The sequence below is a fragment of the Balaenoptera borealis genome (genome assembly GCF_965194805.1).
Source record: "Balaenoptera borealis genome assembly, chromosome: 18".
NCBI classification, from domain to species: Eukaryota; Metazoa; Chordata; class Mammalia; order Artiodactyla; family Balaenopteridae; genus Balaenoptera; species Balaenoptera borealis.
The window spans coordinates 10,223,636-10,250,817 of NC_138877.1; the positions used below are offsets into that span (position 1 = coordinate 10,223,636).

At 33.8% G+C, this 27,182-nt stretch overlaps 1 protein-coding gene across 7 annotated transcripts in view; it reads left to right on the forward strand.

Annotated features, from left to right (window-relative positions):
* Positions 1-27,182, forward strand: part of PDS5B (PDS5 cohesin associated factor B) — a 201,216-nt gene that overhangs the window by 121,096 nt on the left and 52,938 nt on the right. For 6 of the 7 annotated variants that reach the window (XR_014236915.1, XM_082365275.1, XM_082365273.1 and 3 more), the window contains exons 16-20: positions 1,056-1,195; positions 3,063-3,178; positions 8,812-8,917; positions 11,370-11,530; positions 25,306-25,429. Coding sequence is in view for 6 of the 7 variants with exons in the window: in XM_082365275.1 (XP_082221401.1) it covers positions 1,056-1,195; positions 3,063-3,178; positions 8,812-8,917; positions 11,370-11,530; positions 25,306-25,429 (647 nt within the window). In the remaining variant the exon portion in view is untranslated. The other variant, XM_082365278.1, reaches the window with a different exon arrangement.

Sequence of the window (27,182 nt, forward strand, 5' to 3'; positions counted from 1 at the left end):
TCTATCCTCATTTCACTTTCTTTTTGTTTTGTTTCTTAAATGGTATGCTTTATTGTAGCCTTTAATATGATGCCTATATGTTATGGAGGGGCTGTAAAGTGACATTTTCCAAAACTATTGACAAACAGTACAGTAGAATTTTTGTACTCTAGAAATATGGAAATGTCATACAGTCAAGTAGTTAGGAGGAAAATTTGTTCTTACTATATTCAGTCATCTAGCCAAGACTTAAAATGGAATTTCAGAGTTGTATATGAACTTGAAGACTGCATTTACTGTATTCATATTTTAAGATTCTACACATTTCTACTACTTTTATTAGAGTCCATAGTTCTATATTATAATTTCTGTTATTAGAAGGATCCTACCTAGTCTTGTTCTCCCTCACAGTTGTGAGTAGCCAGAAAAAAATGATTCTAGGATGAATATTTTATTAGCTTTCATAAGTGTTTTGATACATGATGTATTAGGAGAGTAGTATAAAACTCATCTTTGATTCTGCAAGAACTCATCCTTTCTCGTGCGATAATGGCCTACCCAGCAGTAACACCTGGAACGTGTCGCTCGGCATGTGTTGGTGCCAAGTAGCATGCGTGTGTGTGTACATTATCTCTGGATAGTTTAACAGTAAACAGTGCAGTACAGGAAAATGGTTTCTTCTTGGTAAAACTGATTGATCTTCATCTCTTGCTCTGAATTGCAAAAGAACAATGTATACAGCAAGCTCAAGGGATAGTAATAAAATTGGTATTATTCAGGTAGACATTTAATGCCTTTAAGTATTATAAGGAGTTATTTAGAAATAGCCAGTTTGGTCTTTCTCTGCATAGATGGTCCTTCACAATGATCTTATTTTATGTTTCTAGGAAACAGATTTTTATTTGTGAAAATTTATTATTGAAGGTGCTCTACGATTTTTATCGCATTAAATTAAATGAATTTGTAAGTTAGGATTATTCATCAAAGTAATAAAAAGAATGAAAAATGTTGATCTCATTTATTATTTTGAGAAATTTCTAAAATTGTATTTTAATTGAATTTTAATTTAATTTAAGGAAATTTGCCAGATCCTGGTAAGGCTCAGGATTTCATGAAGAAATTCACACAGGTGTTAGAAGATGATGAGAAAATAAGAAAACAGTTAGAAGTACTTGTTAGTCCAACATGCTCCTGCAAACAGGCTGAAGGTTGTGTGGTAAGGAGAGAAATTTAAAAAGAGCTCATGTTTGGAGAAACCTCGAAATCTTTTTTTGCCCCCTTTTGTAATTCGTTACATAGAATTTAGAAAATATCACAAAAATAACAATACTTGTTAAACTGTAATTCCTCTATCGAGACAGTTGCTAATATTATGGTGTATGTTTATATTATACATGTATCTTTGTACATTTTACTTTCCCATTAATTAGTCTTTTGCAGTATTATATTTAGTAGCAACATAGCACACCATTGAGTATGTGTACCATAATTTATTGAACGGCCCACTTGTGTTACACATTTAAATTTTTTCCCAGTTTTTTTTTTTTTTTAAACGTTTCTTTAATTAATTAATTTATATTTATTTTTTTTTTTGGCTGTGTTGGGTCTTCGTTTCTGTGCGAGGGCTTTCTCCAGTTGCGGCGAGCGGGGGCCACTCTTCATCGCGGTGCGCGGGCCTCTCACTGTCGCGGCCTCTCTTGTTGCAGAGCACAGGCTCCAGACGCGCAGGCTCAGTAGTTGTGGCTCACGGGCTTAGTTGCTCCGCGGCATGTGGGATCTTCCCAGACCAGGGCTCGAACCCGTGTCCCCTGCATTGGCAGGCAGATTCTTAACCACTGCGCCACCAGGGAAGCCCCCTTTTTCCCAGTTTTTGATTAATGTAAAGAATACTTAATCTTTATAGCTAAGTAATTTTACACAGTCTTGATTTCATTTCTTTAGGATAAATTCATTATTGACCAGTTATCACTGTTGGGAACAAGCAAAACTCAAACAAAAACATCATTATTTTGATAGGATTTGTAAAATTGGTTGCTAGTCATCTGACCATTTTTTCTCCTTCAGTGTATTAGCTATTCTTATTTCTTTTGTAAATTGTGTGTTTTTTAGTCTTTGCCTATTTTTCTGGAATACTTGTCTTTATCTCGCTGATTTGTTAGTATGTCATGGCACTGTATGTTAATTAAGCTGCAGATATAGTTTTCTATCTGTTGTAGTTTTCCCTTTTCATTTTGTTTATGATGTCCTTTACATACTATAGTTTTGTTATCTCGCTAAGTCTATCAGCAGTCTCCTCAAGGTTTTTGCCTTTGGAGTCCTGCTTATGAAATCCCATTCTATTGCAGGTCAATGAAAATGTTTACTGATGTCAGTATTTTTTTTTTTTTAATATTTATTTACATTGCGCTCAGTCTTAGTTGTGGCACGCGGACTCCTTAGTTGCGGCTTGAGGGCTCCTTAGATGTGGCATGCGAACTTTTAGTTGCGGCATGCATGTAGGATCTAGTTCCCTGACCAGAGGTTGAACCCGGGCCCCCTGCATTGGGAGCACGAAGTCTTAACCACTGCGCCACCAGGGAAGTCCCTGATGTCAGTATTTCTTAAATCTGTTGCCCATGTATCGTCCTAAATTCTTTTTTAAAAAAGATGATTCTTGGCTCTACGCCAGGTTGACTAAATGAGAATCTTCACAATGAGAGCCAGGAATCTGTAGTTTTAATGAGCTCCCCTAATAATTTTGCTTGTTGAAGTTTGTGTATCCACTGACCCTTGGTTTTATTCTTTCGTATTTGTTTTCGTTTTGGAATATTTTTGGTATAAGTTGTGAGATAGGGATATAACTCTGCTTTTATTCTAAATGTCTGTTCAGGTATTTCAATATAACAATATATAGAATAATCTATCTTTTTCCTACTTACTTGAAATATTACCTTTCTCCTATGCTAAATTCTTAGTCTGTTCCTATTGATTTGTTTATTCCGACACCAATACTACATGGTTTTAATTATTATAGGTTCTTAACATTTTAATGTAATGAATTATTTAAAAATACTTTTTTAATATTTTAAAAATCTACATTACAGCGTGAAATAACTAAGAAGTTGGGCAACCCCAAACAGCCTACAAATCCTTTTCTGGAAATGATCAAGTTTCTCTTGGAGAGGATAGCACCTGTGCACATAGATACTGAATCTATCAGGTATTTGTATATTAAAATATTGAATTTTCATCACTATTAATTAATTCATGCTTTAGTAGTCAATCATTATTGGGTACCTGCGCTCATTATTGAGTAAGGCACTCATAGTATAGGTTTATGTATGTACGTAATGGCTATACCCTAATCTGTAGATATCTGTAAATAGATCTATTCATATATATGTATATGTTTGTATATATACATACACTCCTCTGTATATATATATGTATGTATTTAGTTTTTCTTGTTATTTATTTTAATTTAGGTACTCTTTCAATTTGGATGAGAATTTGTCAATCCAAGCCTAGTTTTTGTCTGTTACTAGTATACTAGTTAGTTAGCTTGCATAGGTTAACTAATAGAAACAAATTGCAGTTCTGTTCTCAGGAAAAGAAAACTAAGTGAATATGTTGTAAAACAACATATGATGCATTTTCACAGATATCTGAGAACTGAAAATGTTATTTTTAAAACAACCTTCATTTAAAGTTTCAGGTTTGAAACTTTATCACCTGACTGTGATATCTTGGAAAATACTTTCTTTTTGTATCTGTACTTGGTTTTGTAAAATGTGGGAAGAGCTCTTTTCTTTTCTATTTATTTATTTCTTTTTAGTTTTTATTTTATTTTATTTTATTTTATTTTATTTTATTTTATTTTATTTTATTTTATTTTAATTAATTAATTATTTTTGGCTGCACCATGTGGCATGCGGGATCTTAGTTCCCTGTCCAGGGATCGAACCTGTGCCCCTTGCATTGGGAGTACAGAGTCTTAACCACTGGACCGCCAGCGAAGTCTCCTTTTCTTTTTTTTTTTTTTTAATAACTTTTCCTAAAATCTTTCAACTGGTTGAAAAAAGAAAGTACTTATACAATATATATATAGCATACTGATTTATTAGTGATCAGTAGTACCTTTCAGAGGTATATTGGAATCTAAAATAAATAATACTAATGGTACACTCTGTACTCAGTAAAGCCCCTTTGGGTTTTTTTTTTTTTTTTTTTGAGGAGGGCATAGGGTGTAGCTTTTCACTTGTGACCCTCCATAGAGTAGGGAGACAGACCCTACTTTGGATGCCCATTTGTCACTTTGGACTCCTCTTGCATCATTTTTCATTTGAAGAAAGGGTTCTTCAGTTTGAAAAACAAAAGGAAACAAAACAAAAAACCAGAACCTTCTATATTAGTACAAGGAAGAATCTGAATCAGACTGAAATTCATTAATTAAATAAATAATCCCATGCCTTCTACAATATATTTGAAGTAATGCTAGTTAGGTATTGGCAAAGCATATTTTCTGCTTTTCATCAACCTTCTGTTGAGTAAGGGAATAAAGAGTTTTAATCAGGAAATTATATTATAGTTCTATAAAATTGGTGCAGATAGTGTTCAGAGGACTGAAAGAAGATTGCTCATAGGGGGTAGTATTTGACCTAAGAAGAAGAATGGGGTAAGATTGTACTTCTACAGAAATGGGAGGAGTATTCTAGGTATTGAGATTAATATAAGCCAAGCTAACTGGGATAAGAAAGAACAAGGATATTTAGAAAATGATTGCCATCTATTTAAAGTACAATATGGAGAAGTGTAAAAGTGTTATGAGGTGATTCTAAAAAAGCATTTGGGATCAGATTGTGGAAAGCCTTTAAGATCTAACTTTAGAGCTTTTACTTTGTTCTTTGCTCTTTTGAGAACCAGGAATGATTGATGATGGATAGGAGGAGGGAAGTCAAAGAGATAGACTGCTAAGATGTTGTTATAATTGTCTGTGGATGGTGGTAGTGGGATGGAAGGGAAAGAACATATTTGAGGAAGGTTTTGAAAGAACAATGTGAAAAATGGGTCATCTTACTGGAAATGAGGAATAAAAGGGAGGAGTCACAAGTATACGGGGTCAAGTCCAGATGATGAATAGTATTACCATGAAAAGAATGAAAGGAGCTGGTAAGAAAGGATGTGCTGGTTATTTAGACGCAATTATTTTTTAATCAAGGCAAATTGAATTTAAAGTGAAACTGTGAGAATAGATAGTTCCCTGAGCAAGATTATGTAGAAAAAAGTTAAAAAGATCAAAAGATCATGGACAGAACCTTGGAATTTTTTTTAACAGTAGAAAAATTACAGAAAGGTAAGAAAACCAGGTTATTGCAGTATTTTGAAACTTGAGGTAGAAAAAGTTTCCAGCAGTAATATGTGTGATGAACAGAAAGACTGAGGACCAAAACAGGTCTTTGACTTTAGCAGTTAGTAGGTCATGGTGTTACAGAAGAAATGTTCAAACATAAATAATAGTAACAGGTAGTAGCCATTAGTGCTTATAACACGCCTGGGCTGATTCTCTGTGTTTTACGTGTTTTAACTCACTTCTTAACTTTATAAGGCAAGAAATATTTTTATTCCCATTTTACAGGTAAGGAACAGTGAGCTACACAGATGTTTGAGTAACTTTCCCACTGCTGGGAAATAGCTAGCGGCATTTAAACTGAGGAAGTCTGGCTCCAGCGCCCTCTTGCTTTAGCCACCACGCTGCAGAAAGATTCCACTCTTGTTCCCCACCAGTAGTCAATGAGTGTCCAATTCACCTAACTCTTCCTGATAGTGACTTAACCTTTTCAGTCTTTGCCTTTTTATAGGGGAATGATGGTACTATTTAAAAAAAAAACAAAAAATTGTGAATAAGGTTGAACGTTTTTTCCCTATGTGTTTCTTGGCTAATTGTGTTTCTTTTTATTTTTCTGTGAGTGGCTTAGAGGAATTGTCTTTTTCTTATTGATTATATGAATGCTTTATAAAGTAAGGCTAGTAACACAGTTTGATTGCCTTTTAAATTTGTGCTTGACATTAATAAATATTAAATTATATAATCTATTATTTGTTTCCTTTATGATTTCTTTTGCCTTTGGTATCATATCAAGTGGTTATGTTTTTTACATTTAGTCTTTAATTGGTCTGGAATTCATTTCGATGCAAGGTGGAGATAGAGATCCATTCTTTTTTAAAATCCTGATAGCTAGTTGTATCAACTCCATTTATTGAAAAATTGATACCTTCCCATTTGATTTGAGATGTTCCCTCATTACAGCATAAATTCTTATATTTGGGGTCTTACTGGATTTTCGCCTTGGTTTCTTTGTCTTTTGAGGCTTTTATGATACATTTTTATCTCATTGAGAAAGTTCTTTCATCCCTCCTCCCCTAAAATATACTAGATGTTCCCAAACATTAATTAATTTTTCCAGATGAGCTATAGAATGTGTCTGTTGAATCTTGTCCCACACCAAGTTGTGTTCCTCTGAGATGTAGTGAAAAACACCATTTGTGTAATACTGTGTTTCCATGCTTGTCCTGATTTTTTCAAATCTTTATGCTCCCTTAATATAATTTCAGAAGTTATGTACAGATTCTGTGCATTTAAAACTTTTTAAAATAAGTTTATTCATTCATTTATTTATTTATTGGCTGTGTTGGGTCTTCGTTGCTGCGCGTGGGCTTTCTCTAGTTGTGGTGAGCGGGGACTACTCTTTGTTGCCGTGCGCGCGCTTCTCATTGCGGTGGCTTCTCTTGTTGTGGAGCACAGGCTGTAGGCGCGCAGGCTTCAGTACTTGCGGCACGAGGGCTCAGTAGTTGTGGCTCGCAGGCTCTAGAGCACAGGCTCAGTAGTTGTGGCACACGGGCTTAGTTGCTCTGCAGCATGTGGGATCTTCCTGGACCAGGGCTCGAACCTGTGTCCCCTGCATTGGCAGGTGGATTCTTTTTTTTTTTTTTTTTTTTTTAAATAGGGAGCATTTTCTTTTTTCAAATTTTATTTATTTATTTTATTTATGGCTGTGTTGGGTCTTCGTTTCTGTGCGAGGGCTTTCTCTAGTTGTGGCAAGTGGGGGCCACTCTTCATCGCGATGCGCGGGCCTCGCACTATCGCGGCCTCTCTTGTTGCGGAGCACAGGCTCCAGACGTGCAGGCTCAGTAATTGTGGCTCACGGGCCCAGTTGCTCCGTGGCATGTGGGATCTTCCCAGACCAGGACTTGAACCCGTGTCCCCTGCATTGGCAGGCAGATTCTCAACCACTGCGCCACCAGGGAAGCCCTGGCAGGTGGATTCTTAACCACTGTGCCATAAGAGAAGCCCCTAAAACTTTTTATTCCTAGTTATTTTGTATATTTTGACTTGTCATTATAAATAGATTTCTTCTACCCCTCACCCGCCTGTATTTTTTAGGTGGCTTTGGCTAATACAGAACAGCACAGTCGAATTTTAGTGTTTTCTTGGTGTCACCTCACTGAAGTCTTAGTATTTTGTAATAGTTTTTCAGTTGATTCTCTTTGGTTTTCCAGGTTGATGTTTTTTCTCATAGATTTTTTTATATCACTGACTCTTGTTCTTTGGTTACTAGCTCAATTGTACCTCTTCAGGAATGCCTTTCCTGACTGCCCTGGCTAACCAAGGGTCTTGTCTTCTTGTCTTAGCCTTCTTTCTAGTCCTTATTGTTCCCTGATTTTAATGTATTTGTTTGCTTATTTTTGGCCTTTGGCCTTCCCTCACTAGACTGAGAGCTTCATGCTCTTACTCATGGAAGAAAATAATGAATTTAATTTTGGATATATGGTATTTTTCATTCCTGTGGTACATCTAGGTAAAAAAAAAACCTTGGGACTGATCAAAATATGGGAAGAGGATTCAGGCTGAAGATTTTTATTTGGGGTAGTTGGAGCTATGAGAATCAGTTAATCAGGGAAAACGGGCAGAAAAGGACAAAACATCCTCAAAGATACTAATCGTTAAGGGAATGATAAATTTAAGAGGACGCTGCGAGGAAGACAGGTATATTTGACTTGTAGCTTGACCTTAGATTTGAGTACATAGTATTTTTGTAGAAATGTAGATCTACTAAACATTTTAAGGAACATTGAATAATTGAATTTTCTTATATTTTGATATTATTATGTCTCTAACCTGCTGTTTGTTACTTGTTTTTTTTGTTAAAAAGAACAAATACCTGTCAGAGCGAATGATTATTTTCAATAATAGTGCATTACAAATGATTATTTTAAAATCACATAAGCTTGTTTTTAGAAGAAAATTTCAAAACGTGTTTCCTTTTTGATCTATTCTGAATGTTCTAGTGAGGATTTATTGTATGTCTGTTATGTGGCATTTTTACACCTTTCAGGAGGAGGCCTTTCTGGCTTTTATAACAGTGCCAGACACAGTAATATTTGCTAGATGGTTTGAAAGTGCTTAATGTTGCCATTTATCCTTTATTTCAGTATACGTTTTCTACTGACTGGAGTAATAATGAACTTTAGATAGTTAGAAAACATCTATTATCATTCACATGTTTAGGCATAAACTTTACACGGAAAATACAAGAATAAAAATATAGCATTAATAAACAGCAAATCAGATAACATTTTGACCTCATTTGAATGGACAAAGGAAAATATCGTTTCCAAAAGAAGCTATATTTACTATAGCTCTCTGTTTTGCCATAATGGTTGGGCAACAGCTGTATCAAATTTTATGTAGTTTAGTTGTGGTCTGTGTAGAAAATGTTCAGGATTATTTTTCTTAGACATTGCTAATAGAAGAGTTTAAAAAAAATGAAAAAAAATTATTTTTTCATACTTTAGTGCCCTTATAAAGCAAGTGAACAAATCAATAGATGGAACAGCAGATGATGAAGATGAGGGTGTTCCGACTGATCAAGCCATCAGGGCAGGTCTTGAACTGCTTAAGGTAAATATGCTTAAGGTGAAATTAAGTGCCTAATTAGACAATTGTTAAACATGTATAGTTTGGATTTTTTAGACTTGAGATTTGCTTCTTTAGGTTTATAGAACCTGAAGTAAAATTTTCTTAATCATTTTTAGGTAATTTTGAAATTGCATGTTTATTCTAACATGTAAGCTAAGTATTCTCAGGTTTAAATTGTATAATATAACCTAGTATTAATTATATTAAGGATTATAATTTGAAGCTTTCATTAGTGAACAAAGAACTTGCTTACCCCTACCACAGGAAGAATCAAAATTTTAAAGTCCGTTTTGTGTGTTATTTTGTTAGCTAAAATATACTACTACCTTTTACTGATTACAAAAATATCAGTTAATTGTTGATAACATTGAAAATATAAAATAATAAAGAAGAAAACATTGAGAAGCCTATCATTCATAAGTATCTTTTGTTTCCTTTTCATCTTTAGAAAAATGTACACTTTTATATAGTTGAGATCAGACTGAAAATACAATTTCGTATCTTGACTGTTTTCCCATAATAAATTATAAGCATTTTTCTCAATGTTTTTTAAGACAGTATTTTTAAGAGTGTCAAAAAACAGATCTGATTTTAGATGTATGCTTTAAGTTAATTGCCTCTGTTTCCTCATCTATAATGGAGTTAGTAACAGTACTTCTCTCACAGGGACTAAATTAAATCACGTACTTAATGTCTTAGCAGAGTGTCTGGCTCATACTAAAAATAATAATAAACATTATTTTTTGAAATGGTGATTATTTCATTTTGGGGATATCATAGTGTTCCCAACTATTTTCATATTTGTTGGATATTTAGATTTTTCTAATTTTATTACTGCTAAGGTAAATATATCTAAGATCTCCTGCTAATGTCTTTCTTTCTTTTATTTTTTTTTTTTAAATACTAGAAGGACATTACTGGGTCAAAGAGAATGACCACTTTCAAAATTCTTGGATATATGTGTATTCAAATTCCTTTACAGAGAAATCGTACTCATACAGTACATATAATTCAGTAAACAGTGTATGAAGGTGCCTATCTCCTATCTTCACAAATTTGGAATAGTATAAAATTTTAAGAGTTTTACTAATCTGATAAGCGAAAAATAATGTTTTAATTTGTATAATTATTGCTAGTTAGATCCACCTTTCATATGTTGATCATTAGTGTCTTCTCTGTGGTGAATTCATTACTTTTATCCTGTGTTCATTTTCTACTGACATCTCAATCTTTTGTTTTTTTAACTGACTTAAGTGAGCTTTTAATTTCCTTGGCTTTTTTATAGGACATATTTGATATATAAAAAAATAAAATGTATTCTGTTATATGTAAGTTATAAAGTATAGTAATAAAATGAATACTAATAGAAAGTAAAAGGAATGATAACTCAAATTAAATAGAATATTAATACTGTTGAAGTTCACTGAGTGGCTTTTTACCCCACATCTCCCAGGTCTGATTGTCCTGAATTTGGAGTTTATTATTCTCTTAACTATTCAGTATAGATTTTCCATTTATGTCTATGTGTATATCTCTAAATAACATCACTTATTTTGCTTGTTTCTCAGTCTTATAAATATGGCATTATGCATAATACGTTTTTCTACTACTTGCTTGTTTTTACATTCTACGTTTGAGTCTAATTATTTATTTTAAGCTTAAAAGTCCTGTCATGTTCAGAGGGGTTTTTATTGTTTGTGATTTTTAAATTTGAAACAACACAGCTAAAATTTATTTTGAAATTGTGTATTGTAGGGGAGGGCCTAATTTGATTTCCTCCAAATAACTATCCACCTTTACCAGGACTATTTATTAAAAATAAAAATTCCATCCATTCTCAGTTATTTTCTGTTACCATCTTTATGATCTATTACACCCTATCTTAAGTGCTTATATATGGTAAGCTCTATTTATTGCTTTATTTTTTCTTTTTTTTGTTGCTTCTAATGTTAGTACCATGTTGATTTGATTATTGTAACCTTACAATATCTTTTATTGTCTGGTGTTTTACCCCCTTCCCTAGATTACTTTTTTCTGAAAATGTTATTAGCTGGTCTCTTCTAATGACCTTTGTTTAGAATCATAGAGGTATTTTTTAAAATTCTCTCTTCTCATTTTCCTTTTCTCCTACCTTCATTCTCCTCCACCCCCCTCCCCAAACATTAACCAAATCCAGATTATTTTGAGTAGAATTATGTTAACATGTAATTTAATTTTGAAGGTAATTGTTTCTTTAGATTGTACAGTCTTCCTACACAAGAACATTTCTGTTATATATTTGAGTAAGTTTTAAATTTTATTTATAGTGCTCTTATTGATTTTTTAGCATAATTATTTTTGTATTTTCTTGGATTTGTAGTATTTCTAATATGTAACATTTGAGATTTATAAAGGTGAAAAGGATTACAGATCATTTTTTATGATCATTTTTTAGGTACTCTCATTTACACATCCCATCTCGTTTCATTCTGCTGAAACATTTGAATCTCTCCTGGCTTGTCTGAAAATGGATGATGAAAAAGTAGCAGAAGCTGCACTCCAGATTTTCAAAAACACAGGAAGTAAAATTGAAGAGGATTTCCCACACATCAGATCGTGAGTTGAGATTTTTCTGATAAATATTCTGGAAGACAGAAAAATAACTGTTTCTTGATTTATGTAATAGTTGGAATCTTTTAAGTTTTGAGGAAATAATGTCTGGGTTATCTTAAGTCTAAAATATTCAGTTTAGATTCTCATTTCCTGGGAGAAAGCATTGATTGGTTTTAGAAGATTCATGAAAATGTAGGGTGAGCATGGTGTTTCTCTCTGAAGCATCAGTTTTGCTTAAAGATTTTTTTTTTTGAATTGTATATATACTTTTCTTTTTTTTTTTTAATTTAATTTATTTATTTTTGGCTGCATTGGGTATTCATTCTGCATGTGGGCTTTCCCTAATTGTGGTGAGTGGGGGCTACTCTTCGTTGCCGTGCACGGGCTTCTCATAGCGGTGGCTTCTCTTGTTGTGGAGCACGGGCTCTAGACGCGCAGGCTTCAGTAGTTGTGGCACGTGGGCTCAGTAGTTGTGGCGCACGGGCTTAGTTGCCCCGCGGCATGTGGGATCTTCCCGGACCAGGGCTCGAACCTGTGTCCCCTGCATTGGCAGGCGGATTCTTAACCACTGCACCACCAGGGAAGCCCTTAAAGATTTTAATGAAAACAGTTTTACAGTAAAACAGTTCCTTGGCATATTATGGCATAGGATAAGTAATTCATGAAAATTTAAGGTCCAATGGGAAATTCCAAAGGCATTTCAACAGGATTGTCCATAGCACTCTTTACTTTCTTCTGTGATTATGAGTATTGACTCGAAAATTTTCAGAAGTATTGCTTTATTTGGCACAGGGAAGCAGAGAAGCATGGTAAAAGCATCCTAACAGCAGTGTGTTATGTGTGTGTGTTTGTGTGTTCTAGTATTTCCAAGAATTGGAAATTGTGCTGTTATCCTGGTGATCTCTAATAGTGGTTGATTATTGTTCAAGATTCTTTAATAGCTCAAAAAGAATAAGTCTTCATTCTTTATGAATCCCTGCTTGCTTCTCTGTATGCATCTCTCCTCCCTGTTCCTGGAGAGCATAGCTGATAGTTGGTCTTGATATTGCCATAGTCACTGGTGATTGGTTTTACTTCCAGCTCATTACTTTTGGTCTAGTTAGTTGTGGTTGGGGTACTGTGCTTCTTCATGTTGAAGAATTGCCTGCAGCTCTTTTCCTCAGAAAGAGACTTGGACAAAGCTAGCTTTTAGAGGCTCAGGTATACTTTGTTATTACTTTCTATTTGCATGAACTTAATCAATTCTAGAAACTATTGATATATAGGACAAAAGCATTATTTAAGTGATAATTGAAACATAAAAGAATTTTGTAACAGTATACTCTTTGGCAAGGGTAAGAAACTTTATTGTTTAGACCTGGCTTCTTAATTTTTAAGGGAGCTTAGAACATAAATTTCCCTTTTGAACTGCAACTCTCCTATCCAGATCAGAGATCAGAGTTTGGAGATATGTGTATATACACACACTATATGTATAAACTGTATATAACTCTACCATATACTGAATGCCCACTTATTGTATTATCTCATTTAAACCTTGTAACAATTCAGTGTGATTTGTGGGAATTATCCTAATCTTCCAAATGGGGAATCTAATGTTTACTTGAGGTAAATGGTTCTAGGTCACATAGCTAGCAAATAGCAGAGTGAAGATTTGAATATAGGCCTGTTTGTTTGCAGTGTGTATGGTACCATATCCATTATGGCACAGTTCCTTTCTTAATTAGAGCTTTGAACAAGTTTTAGTTTGATTTATTCAGTGGAGGTTTTAGTTTTCATTCTAGACTGTCTTTCCTAGTACCCTTTATATTTTAAAGAAACATTGTTTGATATATTTGTAGGAGAACTATGAGAGCAAGGTCGAAAGGTGGACATTTTAGAACACACGAGGGCATTTAAAAACATACTGTGCTTTAATATGGAACTGAAGTACTTAGAGTTATTTGATATATATGCTGAGTATATTTCAGATATCTCTCATGAGGAGAATTAATTCAGCTGATATTGAATACCTACTGTGTGTACACACTGTTCTCGATGAAGTAATTCATAGTATATGTCTTCCAGGAGATAAAATATGTGTGCAGATTTTATATTTTAAATTATTAAATTGGGTGAGTTGATGTTGAGGAAAAATGGTAGAGTTAAATGAATGTTTATTAAATTATCTTCCCTTGAATTCCCTAAAATAATTTAAAAGAAAAATGTATCTAAGTAGAAGCTACCACAAGCTGGACAGAATTGGTGCTAGATAAGCCATTTCGACTGAATTGAATGTGAGAACATTGACAGTTGATAAATGTATCCCTGAATCAGATGTTTAAGGGAATGTATAATAAGTGTTCTTTCATTTGCTCATTTAGAGGGAGGAGTTTGAGCTATGGGCAGCTTTGAGAGAAATAGGGAAAACCTAATTTCAGCTGGAGTAGAGCTAAAGGAGAGACTCTGTGGTCATACCATTTTTCTCTGGGCTTAACAGGAGGAGCAAAGCTTATAGGTGAGGTAAGGCTTAGAGTAGAATTGTGAAGCAATGTCTCACCGACTTTACAGGAACAGAAAAAATTATGTGCTGACCTACTAAACTAAAATGATGGTGAATTATGGGTTCCATTATGACTCAGTAAGTCTCTCAGGAATCTGGCTCATCCCAAAGCAGGCAGATGTGCCGAAACTGAGAGTCCCCTATAGCATAAGCTATGGTCATAGTCCAAGTGGAGCTGGTTCTCAATTGGAGGAGCTTAAGCAGACTTAGAAATTACACAGAAAAAAAGGACTCGCTACCTTTAGTCCCAGCTTCTTCCTCCATGCTGTTTATCCAGCTAATTAAGCAAGTGTAGTTTGAGTTGGGAGTTCTGATGTTAATTTTTTAAAACAAGTGCCCAATGTTCAGTCATGAGGGAGACACTATCTACATTTTTGTTTAAATGGTGGAGCCAGAGAGAATTTCTCTTATTCGAAGATGAATTAACAGAATACAAATAAATTAACAAACATGAATCCTATGGGGATAATTTAGCGTTCAAAAGATAGCTGATTAGCACTTTGGAAGAATTGTATTTTTCTAGGAAAAAAGAGAATTTTAGAGAGTTGTTCTAAACTGCCAAGAAAATTAAACAACAAATGACATCTGGAAAAAAAGAACAAAAATAAGATAACATAAAAAGAGAAATGGCAGAACTAAGGATAAAGAAGAGCAGGAACATATTTGTATTATAGAAAGTAATTTATTATAAACAGCAAGGAGCAGAGTAAACAATATTGAAAATGTAACCAGGAAGGGTTCTGTTGAACTTGAGGAAACTGCATAGAATGTAGATATAGTAGGCAAAGAAATGAAGGCAGTTAAAGAGAATTGCAGATAGTGAAAAGCCATGATTAGTTTCTGTGGAGAAGACAACAGAATAATGGAAAATGGAAAACATTTAAAAAAAATAATAGTAAACTTGTTTAGAACGTATGAAAGCATGAATCTGGAGATTAAACAGGCTCATGTTTTAGGAAAATATTGTGATGGAATTTACTGAATTTTCAGAGATTACAGAAGTGATTTCATAAACATCAAGGGAAAAAAAAAAAGGTAGATCATGTACAACGGAAAGGTAATGAGGCTGACTTATTTCTTTTCAACCACAAAAGATTTCCAAAGTTAATGATTCAACAACTAGAGAGTTTTGATGGACGAAAAGAATGTATCTAAAGCATTTCCTAACTAGCCAAGTTGTGCTTAAATAAGGGGAAATGAAGGATATTATTTAGGATTCAAGGACTTAAGGAATGTATTAGCCCCTTTTTATTGTGAGGTCACTCTGTCTACCAAGTAGTGTGATTTTTTTTCCCTTTGCATTCAGTTTAGCTTATGCCCCTAAATCAAACTTTTGTTTTCTTCTTGTTTGCACATCTCTGATTTGTCTTTTCTCATCATTTTACTTTCATTATTTAAGTTTTAGATGTGGCTATATCTATGTCTTAGATATTTGAAAACCTGAATTTTTTTTAAGGGTGATGTAAATAAATAAAACTGGGTCAAGTAGAGGGAAGAGGAAAACCTAACAGACTATAACTATAAAAGAATTAGAGAAAATTACCCTCTAATAATAATAATAAGGGCCAATAAAAGGTGTGTGTTAAAGGAGGTATTTCAAATCTATATATATATAAAAAAAGACCACACAGGAATTCTAATTCTTTTTAGTTGTTCAGAGCATAGGGGGAAAAAGAAAGCATTTAGATTACTTCTTATAAAGCCAAGGTAACTAGCAGGAATGCTAAAACCTGATAAAAGATATCCCTCCAAAAGAAACCTAAGACAAATCTTACTAATATTGATGCAAAAATTGTACATAAAATATTATCAAAAAGAGAGTTGACTACAGTAAAAGAAGAATATACTATGGCCAAATGTAGTTAATTCCAGGAATACAAAACGGGTTACTACTAAAAAGCCTAATATTCATGTTATAATTCATTATATAAATGAGTAAAAGGGAAAGGGCACACAATAGATCATTTTGACAGATGCTGAAAGGGCTTCTGATAAAAAAAAAATCAGCTATTTATAATTAAACCCAATAAAATACGATTTAATGCCTTCATACTTCTCAAACCAGTATGCACCATCATATGGTAAAACACTAGAAGCATTCCCAGTAAAATCAGGAGCAAGATGAGAAAATACACTAGCTCTGCTCTGATTTAACATTGTTTTGGAAGCATTAACCAATATAATTACATAAGACAATAAGAGGTGCAGGCGTTGGAAAGGAGGAAGCAAAGTTATCATATTCTAAGAAAAATTCAAGAGAATGAACTGCAGAACTACTAAAATACTAAAAAATAAGATGGGCAAAATAAGTATGTAAAAATCCAAAACTTTCTTTATATACCATTAACAATCATTTAGAAAATATTATACGAGTAGAAATCATAAGATTTAAAAGTAAAGTGTATAAGAAATTTGCAACCCTGTACAACCCTATACTAGTGAAGGGTATAATATTTAACAGAGAAATTAGGAAAACTTAGAATATTGAGTAAATAATTGGCAAGCTGTTTTAGAAAGAAAAATTAATGTAGACTGCTTACTTGCTTTTACATATATTCCAGATGAGTCAAAGATTATTCATATATCTAAGATTTTAAATATATATAAAATTAATTAATAAACGTATTAGTAACCAGTACATTTTTTGTAACTTCTTACTTTGTGGTGAAAGGGACACTGATGCCAAGTCACAATTGAAATATTGATGGATTGGATTTTTAAAAATTCATTTATTGAAAAAATATTTGTAGAGCCTTCATTGTGTATAAGGTACTTGAGGATGTTAAAATGAAAAGGACAGGTTAAGTCTCTGCCCTTATATTTTAGTGAGGGAGAATACTATTTAGACAAAAGCAAAAATCATGAAACAAATTGAAAAGAGAACTGGTATGCTGGGAAGCTATTTTCAATATATATGACTTTAGAAAAGGTTAATATTTGTAATGTATTAAGATTCTTAACAAAGGAATAACAGACATGTCTCACAGTAGAATACTAACATAGGGAATAAATAAGAAATTTACAAACAGGAAGTCCTTCATCACATTAGGAAAGGACATTTATGCCTGCTAAAAGTACTGGAGGAAAATACAATACCCACATGCTGTATAACCAGTTTTAGCTAGCATGCCAGTGCTGCTCTCAGTTGGAATATAAACTGATGCAGCTCTTCTGAGTTGGTAATGTGGTAATACATACCAACTTAAAATGTGTGTGGTGTTAATACTGTAGTTTCGCTTTGAGGAATTTATCCCAGAGATAATTAGAAAATACGTCTACATAGTGGTTATATGGTTCAGGGTCCAGTCAGAAACAGAAACCATTCCAGGTATTTTAAACATAAATAAATTAATTAATACAGATGTTTGAAGCTTGAAAGAGCAAAAAGTTGCTTTGGCAGTTCAGAGATTATGATTTGCTGGAAGCAGTTAGCACCCTTAGGGCTGGTGGAACAACTGGGAATAAGCGGTGTTAAGGACCGCCCAGTGGGTGGAAGAGACTGTCCACATCGTGCCAACTAACTGACAGAGTAGGGGTGGCCTGGCTCTTGCTGCAGGGCGGCACAGCTACTGCAGAGAAGGCCTTAAAGAAGCTGTTGTGTCTCTTGTTGGAAGAACCTACCAGCTCTTGTGGGAGTCTGGGAAATGTAATTTGCAGATTTACAGCTCCAGGATCTCAGAGCAGATTATAGGATATAAAGCCCAGAGACACTAGATAAAGAGCTAGCACAGGGATGTTCATGGTTTTGTTGTCAAGATTTAAAAAAAAAAAACCATCTAAATGCTCATTGGTAGGAGATTGTTTAGATTAATTGTGGTATAGCCAGCCACTGAAGACCTGTGTGACCTTTAAAAAAAAAAAATTTCCAAATAATGTATATTTTGTATTCTCATTTATTTAATGTATGTATGTATGTACAGAGAAATTTTAGAAGTAGTTCTAAAAAATGTTAACACTAATTATTTCAGGGTAGTAGGATTTGGAGTTTTTTTCTTTATTATTTTTTTTTTAACTTAATTTATTTATTTTTGGCTGCATTGGGTCTTTGTTGCTGTGCGCGGGCTTTCTCTAGTTGCGGTGAGCGGAGGCTACTCTTCGTTGCAGTGTGTGGGCTTCTCATTGCGGTGGCTTCTCTTGTTGCGGAGCACCGGCTCTAGGCGCCCGGGTTCAGGAGTTGTGGTGTGTGGGCTCTAGAGCGCAGGCTCAGTAGTTGTGGCGCACGGGCTTAGTTGCTTCGCGGCATGTGGGATCTTCCTGGACCAGGGCTCGAACCCATGTCCCCTGCATTGGCAGGCAGATTCTTAACCACTGCGCCACCAGGGAAGCCCTTCTTTATGTTTTTAATGTGTTTTTCAGTTTTGTTTGCAACCAGGGCGGCAGGGGGGTTTCCCCTTGAATTTGAAGGGGAAAAATCAATTTAATGAGGGAATAAAGGATTTCCTTTAATAGAAACTTATTAATATAAAAAGCAGTCAGAAGATAGTTGCTTCATTTACATTCATTAACTTCTCAGTCTGCCTAGGACTTTAGAATTCTTGAAATTCTTTTTTTTTCCTTCCTTATTGTTTTGGTTTATTTCTGTTTTCTGTTTAAATGAGTATGCAGAACATTGGATGAACTTAAAATTTCTCATGCTATCTTTGAAAGTCTCCACCAGAGTTGCTTCTTACTTGTCTGTGACCTGTAATTTTTCTCTTGATTACTAAGAAAAGAGATTATGGATGTTTGTATTGTAAAGTCTGACTTATGAAAAGATAGGTCTTCTCTGGGGACTTCAGTTACTGAAGTAACCAGAAAATAATAATTTTTCATTTCACAAACAATCCACAAACCACAGACTAAAAAGAGAGCATTTTGGTGAGGCTCGAATTGTTTTTTTACATAGTTTATTATTGAAGTTTTCAAACATATAAAGAAGAGGTAGAATATTATAGTGAACTCCCATGTATCCACCAACCCGTTTATATATAAATAACTAAAAGCCACTTTGTTTAATTTATAATTCTACCCACTCCCTGCATTCCCCTTATATTTGAAAACAAATCCCAGACTCTGTATTTTCATCTATACATCTCAGTATCTCCAAAAGATAACTCTAAAAAAATGATCACAATACTTTATTGTAAACACAGTTAATAATAATTTCCTAATAATAATATCCAATTAATTTTCTCAAAAATATAGTAATTTTTTTTAACAGTTTTTTTTTTTTTGAATCGGGGTCCAAGTGAGGTTTCTGCATTGTTATTGGTTGATAGGTCTCTGAAGTCCCTTTTCTCCTGTAGGTTCCCCCTCCAGTTAGCTCTTCTCTTTGTGTTTGATGAAGAAACCAGGTTGTTTATCTTGAAGAGTTTCACATAAACTGATTTTTTGCTTTTTGCTAATTGTATGCCTTTGGCATGCTTTAACGTTTTCCTGTGTTTTCTGTAAAGTGATAGTTGAATCCAGAGGCCTGATTGGATTCTGCTTCAGCTTTTTTGTCGTCACAGGACCACTTTGTAGGTGGTGGTATGCTCTTCTGTCAGGAGGAATGTAATACCTGGTTGTTTCTCTTTTATGATGTTAGCAGCTGATCATATTTAGTAATCAGTAATGATACTCTGTCATTCCTTTATCACTTGTTAGCTGAATACTTTTATAAAGAGGAACTTCTCATCTATTCTTTGGCAGGATAAGTGCTTGATACTTTTTTTTTTTCTTCTTTTTTTCTTTTTTTAGCATCAGAAGTTATTTATTCAGGCTTTTTTTCTGTACCTAATATTATTCGTTTTGCTCTAAGTCAATTAACTTGCAGAAACATAAGCATTACTTTAAAGCACATAAAGAAAAATTAAAATGCTTTTTTTCATTTTATTTATCAGTTTATTTTATTTTAAACATCATGAACCTTTTTTTTTATTGGAGTATAGTTGCTTTACAATGTTGTGTTAGTTTCAGGTGTACAGCAAAGTGATTCAGTTATACATATACATATATTCTTTTTTTTTAGATTCTTTTCTCATATAGGTTATCACAGAATATTGAGTAGAATTCCCTGTGCTCTACAGTAGGTCCTTGTTAGTTATCTGTCTTATACATATGTAGTAGTGTGTATATGTTCATCCTAAGCGCCTCATTTATCCCTCCCCGCTACACTTCCCCTTTGGTAACCGTAAGTTTGTTTTCCATATCTGTAAGTAATGGGTGATTCTTTTATGTATTGAACAGAGTTCAAAATAAAGAGTGAGGAGTTTACTAGTATCCTCTGTTGTCATCTTTTAAAAATATAATTATAAACTGATTTACTCATATTTGTGTTTCAGTCAATTACAGTGATCACTCGATGCTCACATTGTCCTATCTATAGGCTATTCAGATTGACTTCTGAATCCTTTTGAATAACTCTACTAATCTTTGTAATGTCTTTGCAACCTGGTATGACAAAATGTTCCAGACCCATCTTGTACATGTCCTGCCCCAGACCTGGATTCAGCCATTTCTCTAAGGAGCCCTGGTTCCTTTTAATGGGAATAGTATTAAGAAATCAGAATGTGAATCTTGTGTGTACTAATTGCTAATGTGTGGGTCACTTTTCTAGTACAATTCTGTGGATACAGCTTAAAAAAAAAAAAAGGTTTTTTGGAAGATAAAATGCATTGTATGTTTATATTGATTATTCCAGTTCAAATTGGGTTTTTATTGAGCCTCTTCAATTTTACATTTTTATCTTTTCCCCTATGCTGAGATAATACAGGATGATAAAACTATGATATTACATAATAACTCATTTGAATTATCCCATAATAAATACAGAACGGTCTCAGAATAGTAGTAGCGCCACCAGTGTGATTCCTAAAAACAGCTGTTTGTTTGCATTATGTAGTTCTCTTTTGTATTCAGGGTGTATCACATTAGGGATTTACAGTCAAATTCTTGTGTTTTAAAGTTACTTGAAATGATTCTTTGTGTGGTTATGCCACCAAATGGATGCACACTTTTGTTCATTTGTTTCTTTTTATTTTTTGAGGTTACTTTAAAAAAATTTTATTTCTTAATTATATGAAATATTCACAGGTTTTAAAGACAAGCTGAAAAAGCAAGATATATTCTAAGAAGTCTAGCTTGTACTCCTCAGCACTCTACCCTATTCCTTCTTACCTATAGATAAACTTAAAAGACGTCTTTTCATGCATGTCGGTCTAGATGTGTTTCAGTGCGTATGTGTATATGTATGTGTGTTCACATGATCTCTTTGATAGAAGAATGATAAAGTACACTATACATGCCTTTCTCCACCTTGCTTTTTTTCTCTTTACATATACTAGCAGTTATTCCACATTTAAATATTTATTTTGTGGATATATCATAGAATAAATGCATATATAATTTTACTAGATATTGTTACAGTTCCCTCTGTAGTGGTCATACCATTTCGCATTCTCTCCAGCAGTGTATGAATGTACTTGGTTCCCCATAGCCTTGTCAACAGACTATGTTGTTAATGAAATGTTTCTCCTTGTCCCTGGTTATCTTCCTTGTTCTGTAGTCTTTGAGAGCAGCATCTACTTTCATTTGTATTCGTGTTTGCAAGGCATATCTCTTTCTTTTGGTCTTTTATTCTCTGTCTTTTTTTTTTTATTATTAACATTAAAAATTTTTTTATTTATTTATTTTTGGCTGTGTTGGGTCTTTGTTGCTGCGCACAAGCTTTCTCTAGTTGTGGCGAGCAGGGGCTACTCTTCATTGCGGTGCGCGGGCTTCTCACTGAGGTGGCTTCTCTTGTTGCGGAGCATGGGCTCTAGGCGGTCAGGCTTCAGTAGTTGTGGCGTTCGGGCTCAGTAGTTGTGGCTTGCGGGCTCTGGAGCACAGGCTCAGTATTTGTGACACACGGGCTTAGTTGCTCTGCAGCATGTGGGATCTTCCTGGACCAGGGCTCGAACCCATGTCCCCTGCATTGGCAGGCGGATTCTTAACCACTGCACCACCAGGGAAGTCCCAGTTCTCTCATTCTTTCATTCTTCCTTCCCTCCCTTGCTCCCTCCCTCCCTCCCTTCCTTCCTTCCCTGTAAATGTTCCTGGGACTTAATATTTAAAATAAATACCTTGTAAATATCCTATTGTTTGAGTTTGGTCTTTGTTTTGTTTTTGTTGGTTTGTTTTGATTTTGGTTGTTTTAATCCAATTTGACACACTCTTTCTTTCAATTGGAATGTTTATACCATTTACCATTTAATGTAACTGTTGATACAGTTGGGTTTAAAGCTGCCATCTTAATATATGTTCCCATTTCTTTCTATTTCTGCCCTCTTTGAGGTTGAGTATTTTTAATGATTTTATTTTATTGGCTTATCTGTGTTCAAATAAAATTATACCCCTTAATGTATATTGTAAAAATCTTGCAGCAGTATACTTCCATGCCTTCCCCCTCCAGGCTTTTTTGCTTTTGTTGTCATATATTTTGTTTCTATATATGTTATAAATGCTACAGTATGTTACTGATATTTTTGCCCTAAATACTTTGATATATCTCAGGTTAACAATAGCATATTTCTTTGATTTGTACACATATATTTACCTTTTTTGCCATTCTTCATGTTTTGGATATCTATCCATATTTTCATCTGGTATCATTTTTGTTCCTGAATAACTTTAATGTTTCTTAGAGTATAATTCTGCTTATAATTAATTATCTTAGCTTTTCTTTGTCTGAAAAAGTCTTTATTTTATCTTCATTCTTAAAGTATTTTTGCTCGGAATAGCATTCTAGGTTGAGAGTTCTTTTGGTTTTTAGTACCTGAAAGATGTCACTCTCTTATTTTCTGGACTGCATAGTTTCTGATGAAAAGTGTTCTTCATTCTTTGTTCCTCTATACATAATAGGTCTTCTCTGACTGGTTTTGAGATTTTTTTTTTTTAATCGCTGTTTTCACCAAATTGATAATGATGTGCCTTGGAATGGTATACTTAATGTTTCTTTTGCTTGAGGTTTATTGAGATTCTTGGGACTGTGGGTTTATTTTCATCATATTTGGAGTTTTTTTGGTAATTCTTTCTTTCTTTCTTTTTTTTTTTTTAATGTTCTCCCCTTCTCACCCCCTTGGTTTCTGGGACTCCAATTGCATGTATTTTTGACTACTTAATATTGTATTGGAGGTCACTGATGTGCCATTCTTTTTTCTTTCCTGTCCCCCCCCCTTTTGTTTTATTTTGCATAGTTTCTATTGCTATGTCTTCAAGTTCACTGATCTTTTATTCTATAATATATATAATCTGCTTTTATTCTATGTATATATTTTTAATTTGAGGTAATACATTTTTCATATTTAGTAGTTCCATTTGGGTCTTTTAAATATATATATTTCACTTCTGTCCTCATCATGTTCATGTTTTCTTCTTACCTTTATGAGCATATGGAGCATATTTATAACAACTGTTTTTATGTCTTTGCTAATTCTGTCACCTGTGCCATTTCTGGGACTGTGTCTATTGATTAATTTTGTCCTGATTATATATTAGAAGGTCTTTCTGCTGTGGCTGGTGGAAACATGAATTGCTACCGGCCCTGTGTGTGGTAGGGAGTTTTTTGGCCTACTTCTTTCTAACATTCTTTTCCTGGTCTTAGGTAGTTTTTGCTCTTACATCACGCTGATCATTATTCAGCCAAAGACTCAAGGATACCCCTCTTCAGGTCTACAGAACTCCAGCTCTCTTTCTCTCTTTGTAGCTCCCTCCTCTGTGGTGCTTTGCTGTAGAAAGTATAGCTCCCTTGGCCTCCCTGAATTCTCATTCCTGTCTACCTCAACTGCATTGCAACCACCAGGCTCTATTTGGGTCTCTACTTCTTGTACTGCAGTCTGGAAACTACCTCCTTGCAGTAGTTGGGGGCAGATGTAGGGCTCTTCTAGTTTGTTTCCCATCTTTACGGATTTTCGCACTGTGCTTCCTATTGTCCAATGTCTGAAACCATTAACATATTATCTTGTTTTCTGCTTGTTTAAGGTAAAAGAGTAAACCCAGTCTCAGATATACTGTCCTAATCTGAAGCAGAAGTCCTCTGAGTATAGTTTTAATTTGTATTTATATATGTTTTTAAAGGAGTGAAGATAAACATCTGTTCACATATAATTGGGTAATTTGTTTATCTTCTTTTGAAGAGCTTTCTACTCTGTTAGATCCAACCCATTTTTCTGTGATATTGTTGGTCTTTTCATTCTCTGTTTGTAGGTGTTTACATTTTAGGGATATTAACCCTTTCTCTGTAACATGAAATGCAAAGTTTCCCTTCAGTTTGTCATTTTTTTAAAATTATATTTTGCTGTTAGTATCTTTTCTGAGACTTATATTATTATAATGAATTATTTTATCTCTAATTTTTTTTTCTACTGGAGCACTGGGTTGTTATTGGGCAAGGGCGAGGATTCAGAAGTTGCTTTCACTGTGAGATGTATTCATAATAGTTGAGCTAAGAGATTCTGCTTTATTCAGGATTTTAAGTTTTTATATAGTGGAATGATACGATACATAAATGTTCTTCCAGGTAGCTATATGACCCATTCCCTACCTCTTTCAGAACTCTGCTCAAATGTTACTTTATAAGCATGTCTATAAGCACCCTATTTAAAATTGTAACACTGTCACACACTTAGCTGCATTCCCTATTCCTGTCCTCTTTTTCTTCTTCTGCTTCTTTTTTTCCCTTTACAGGAGTTACCACAATTTGACATATCATATGTTTTTGTAATCATGTGTCTTATCTCTAATATGCTGGTAGCATGAAGGCAAGGATTTGGGACTTTTAATAGTACCTGGCACTATAGTAAGTGCTCAATTTGTATTGGTTAAATGATCAAATTTCTGTTCATGTAGGTTGTTTTGGCACAAAGTAAAAGGTGAATTGGAAGAGGAAGAGCCTGGAGAAAGAAGGTGTAAGGTGGCAGAAGCTTAGCTGAAGTGGTACCAGTGAGAATGAAATAGAAAAGGCTAAAGCAATGACATTAAAAAGAAGAAATGGGTCACCATCCTTGTTTGTTTTTATAATTATTAAGTAAAAAGGAAAAAATACTTGTATTTGGATTATATTTTTAATATGGATATTTATAAAGCGAAATTATAGATTGAAAAATGTCTGAGTAGGTGTTATGACTTTTTTTGTTTTTACAAAACATTACTTAAAAAATACAAGCATTAAAGTATCTAGTGGAAGTCATGTTGTTTTTTCTGGTTAATTGTTTTTCTTTAATTTTTTTTTTTTTTTTAGAGCTTTGCTTCCTGTTTTACATCACAAATCTAAAAAAGGACCCCCCCGTCAAGCCAAATATGCTATTCATTGTATCCATGCGATATTTTCTAGTAAAGAGACACAGTTTGCACAGATATTTGAGGTAAAGAGAAAAGTTTTTTGTTTGTGTCATGTTATAGTTAAAAAACAAATATGAATGATTTTATAGGATGTTCACATTTGGAGATGTATCATTTTATAGTTTATTTTCAGAATTTGAATTAGTATAATCAATATTGATGGGCGGTTAAAATCAGAAAATATCTGATTATTCAGATGTTTAATGCTAACTCAGATTCAGAAATCAAACAGTTGTATAATATTTTTTGACATTACTTTATACGTTTAGTATTAGGAAACTATTTTTCATTAGTAAGTAATTACATATAAAATCCCACTTACTGACAGTAGGTAGTAGATGATTATCAGTTTACAGATTTGAAAGTTAGATTTCTATATATGAGATACTACTGAAGTGTGGGGTTCTATAAATCCATACTAATTTGTAATGTAAGGTAAATAATTTTAAGTTTGTACTTCAATGACTGACATAATTTTATGTCAGATTAAAATGTGCCTTTTCCCTTGCAGAGCATTTGGTCCACACCAAAAGGTCCTTGATATTTTGGTGCTCTCCAAAATGTCTGTGGGCATATTTGGTCCATGCCAAATGGTTTTGGACAGGACCAAATATGAACAAATATCGAGGACCTTTGTGTGTAGACCAAGTGTCTTATGGATGTATTGGATAGGACCAAATGTCTACTGACCATCTTTTCAATATGTATTTTATATTATTTTTTCTGTACTTGGAATTACTATTACCCTTTCTAAGCATTGCAATTTCATTACAAGCTCTTATAATCAGGGGCTGTCTTTAGCATTCTTCCTACAAATAGAAGCTAAGCAGAAAATCTATAAAATCCTAACTTATAATTTTAGTTTAGGAGCTTTGAATGAAGTCAAAACAATTTGGAAATTATGCTGAAACTAACCCACCATAAATACTTAGACTTGTTATCTCTGTTTTAGAAATATTTATGCTAATTTTGTCATTTTCATATATTATGTTAAAGACCTAAAGGAGGAAAAAAGTTTTCTTTATTAAACAGCATCTTTGCTATAGATAGCAAATAGTAATATATTTTAAATTTGGGGGTGGAAATACTTTCTATAGTCTTTTTTTTTAATAAGAGGATGACTTCAATGAACTCATGTTGATTTCTAGAAAGCTTTTGTTTTTCTTGAATAATCTCCTTTTTGTTCCTTCCAATGATAATGAGGAGGAGGATAATGCTGATAATAACTTGAATTTTTAGGGTACTTTTATTTTCATTTTTGATATCTGTTACTTATCTTTACAAGAACCTAACTGGTAATCCTTCTACTATGACATACAAGATTGGCTGGCTTTCTGAGAAAAGGTTTCATAGAGACAGATGGCCTTTATGAGGTTACTGTTAATCCAGGGACTGGCCATTTATTTTGCTTTTTCAGAAATGATTTTATTATCTTACTGTGGAAAATTGTCACACATTATAATAAATGAATTGAAAAAAGTACACTATCAGGTATTTGTTTATAATGTAAACAACAAGTTATCACTTAGATGTGCAATGGAGGTACTGAGGGAGGTCATCGAGAATAGCAAGAAGTAAACTCATTTAAATATACTTTTGACTAAACGAAGCCTCTCATATTGCCCCAGTGTGTTGGGAAGAACAGTTTTGTGTTGTTTTTCAAGCCTAGAATTCTTGGTGTTCAGTGTAGGAGGATAGAGCATCAATTCTTCATTAAAATGTGCCATTAAAATTTTTAATAGATAATATATTCACCTGCTTCAAAATCAAAAGATA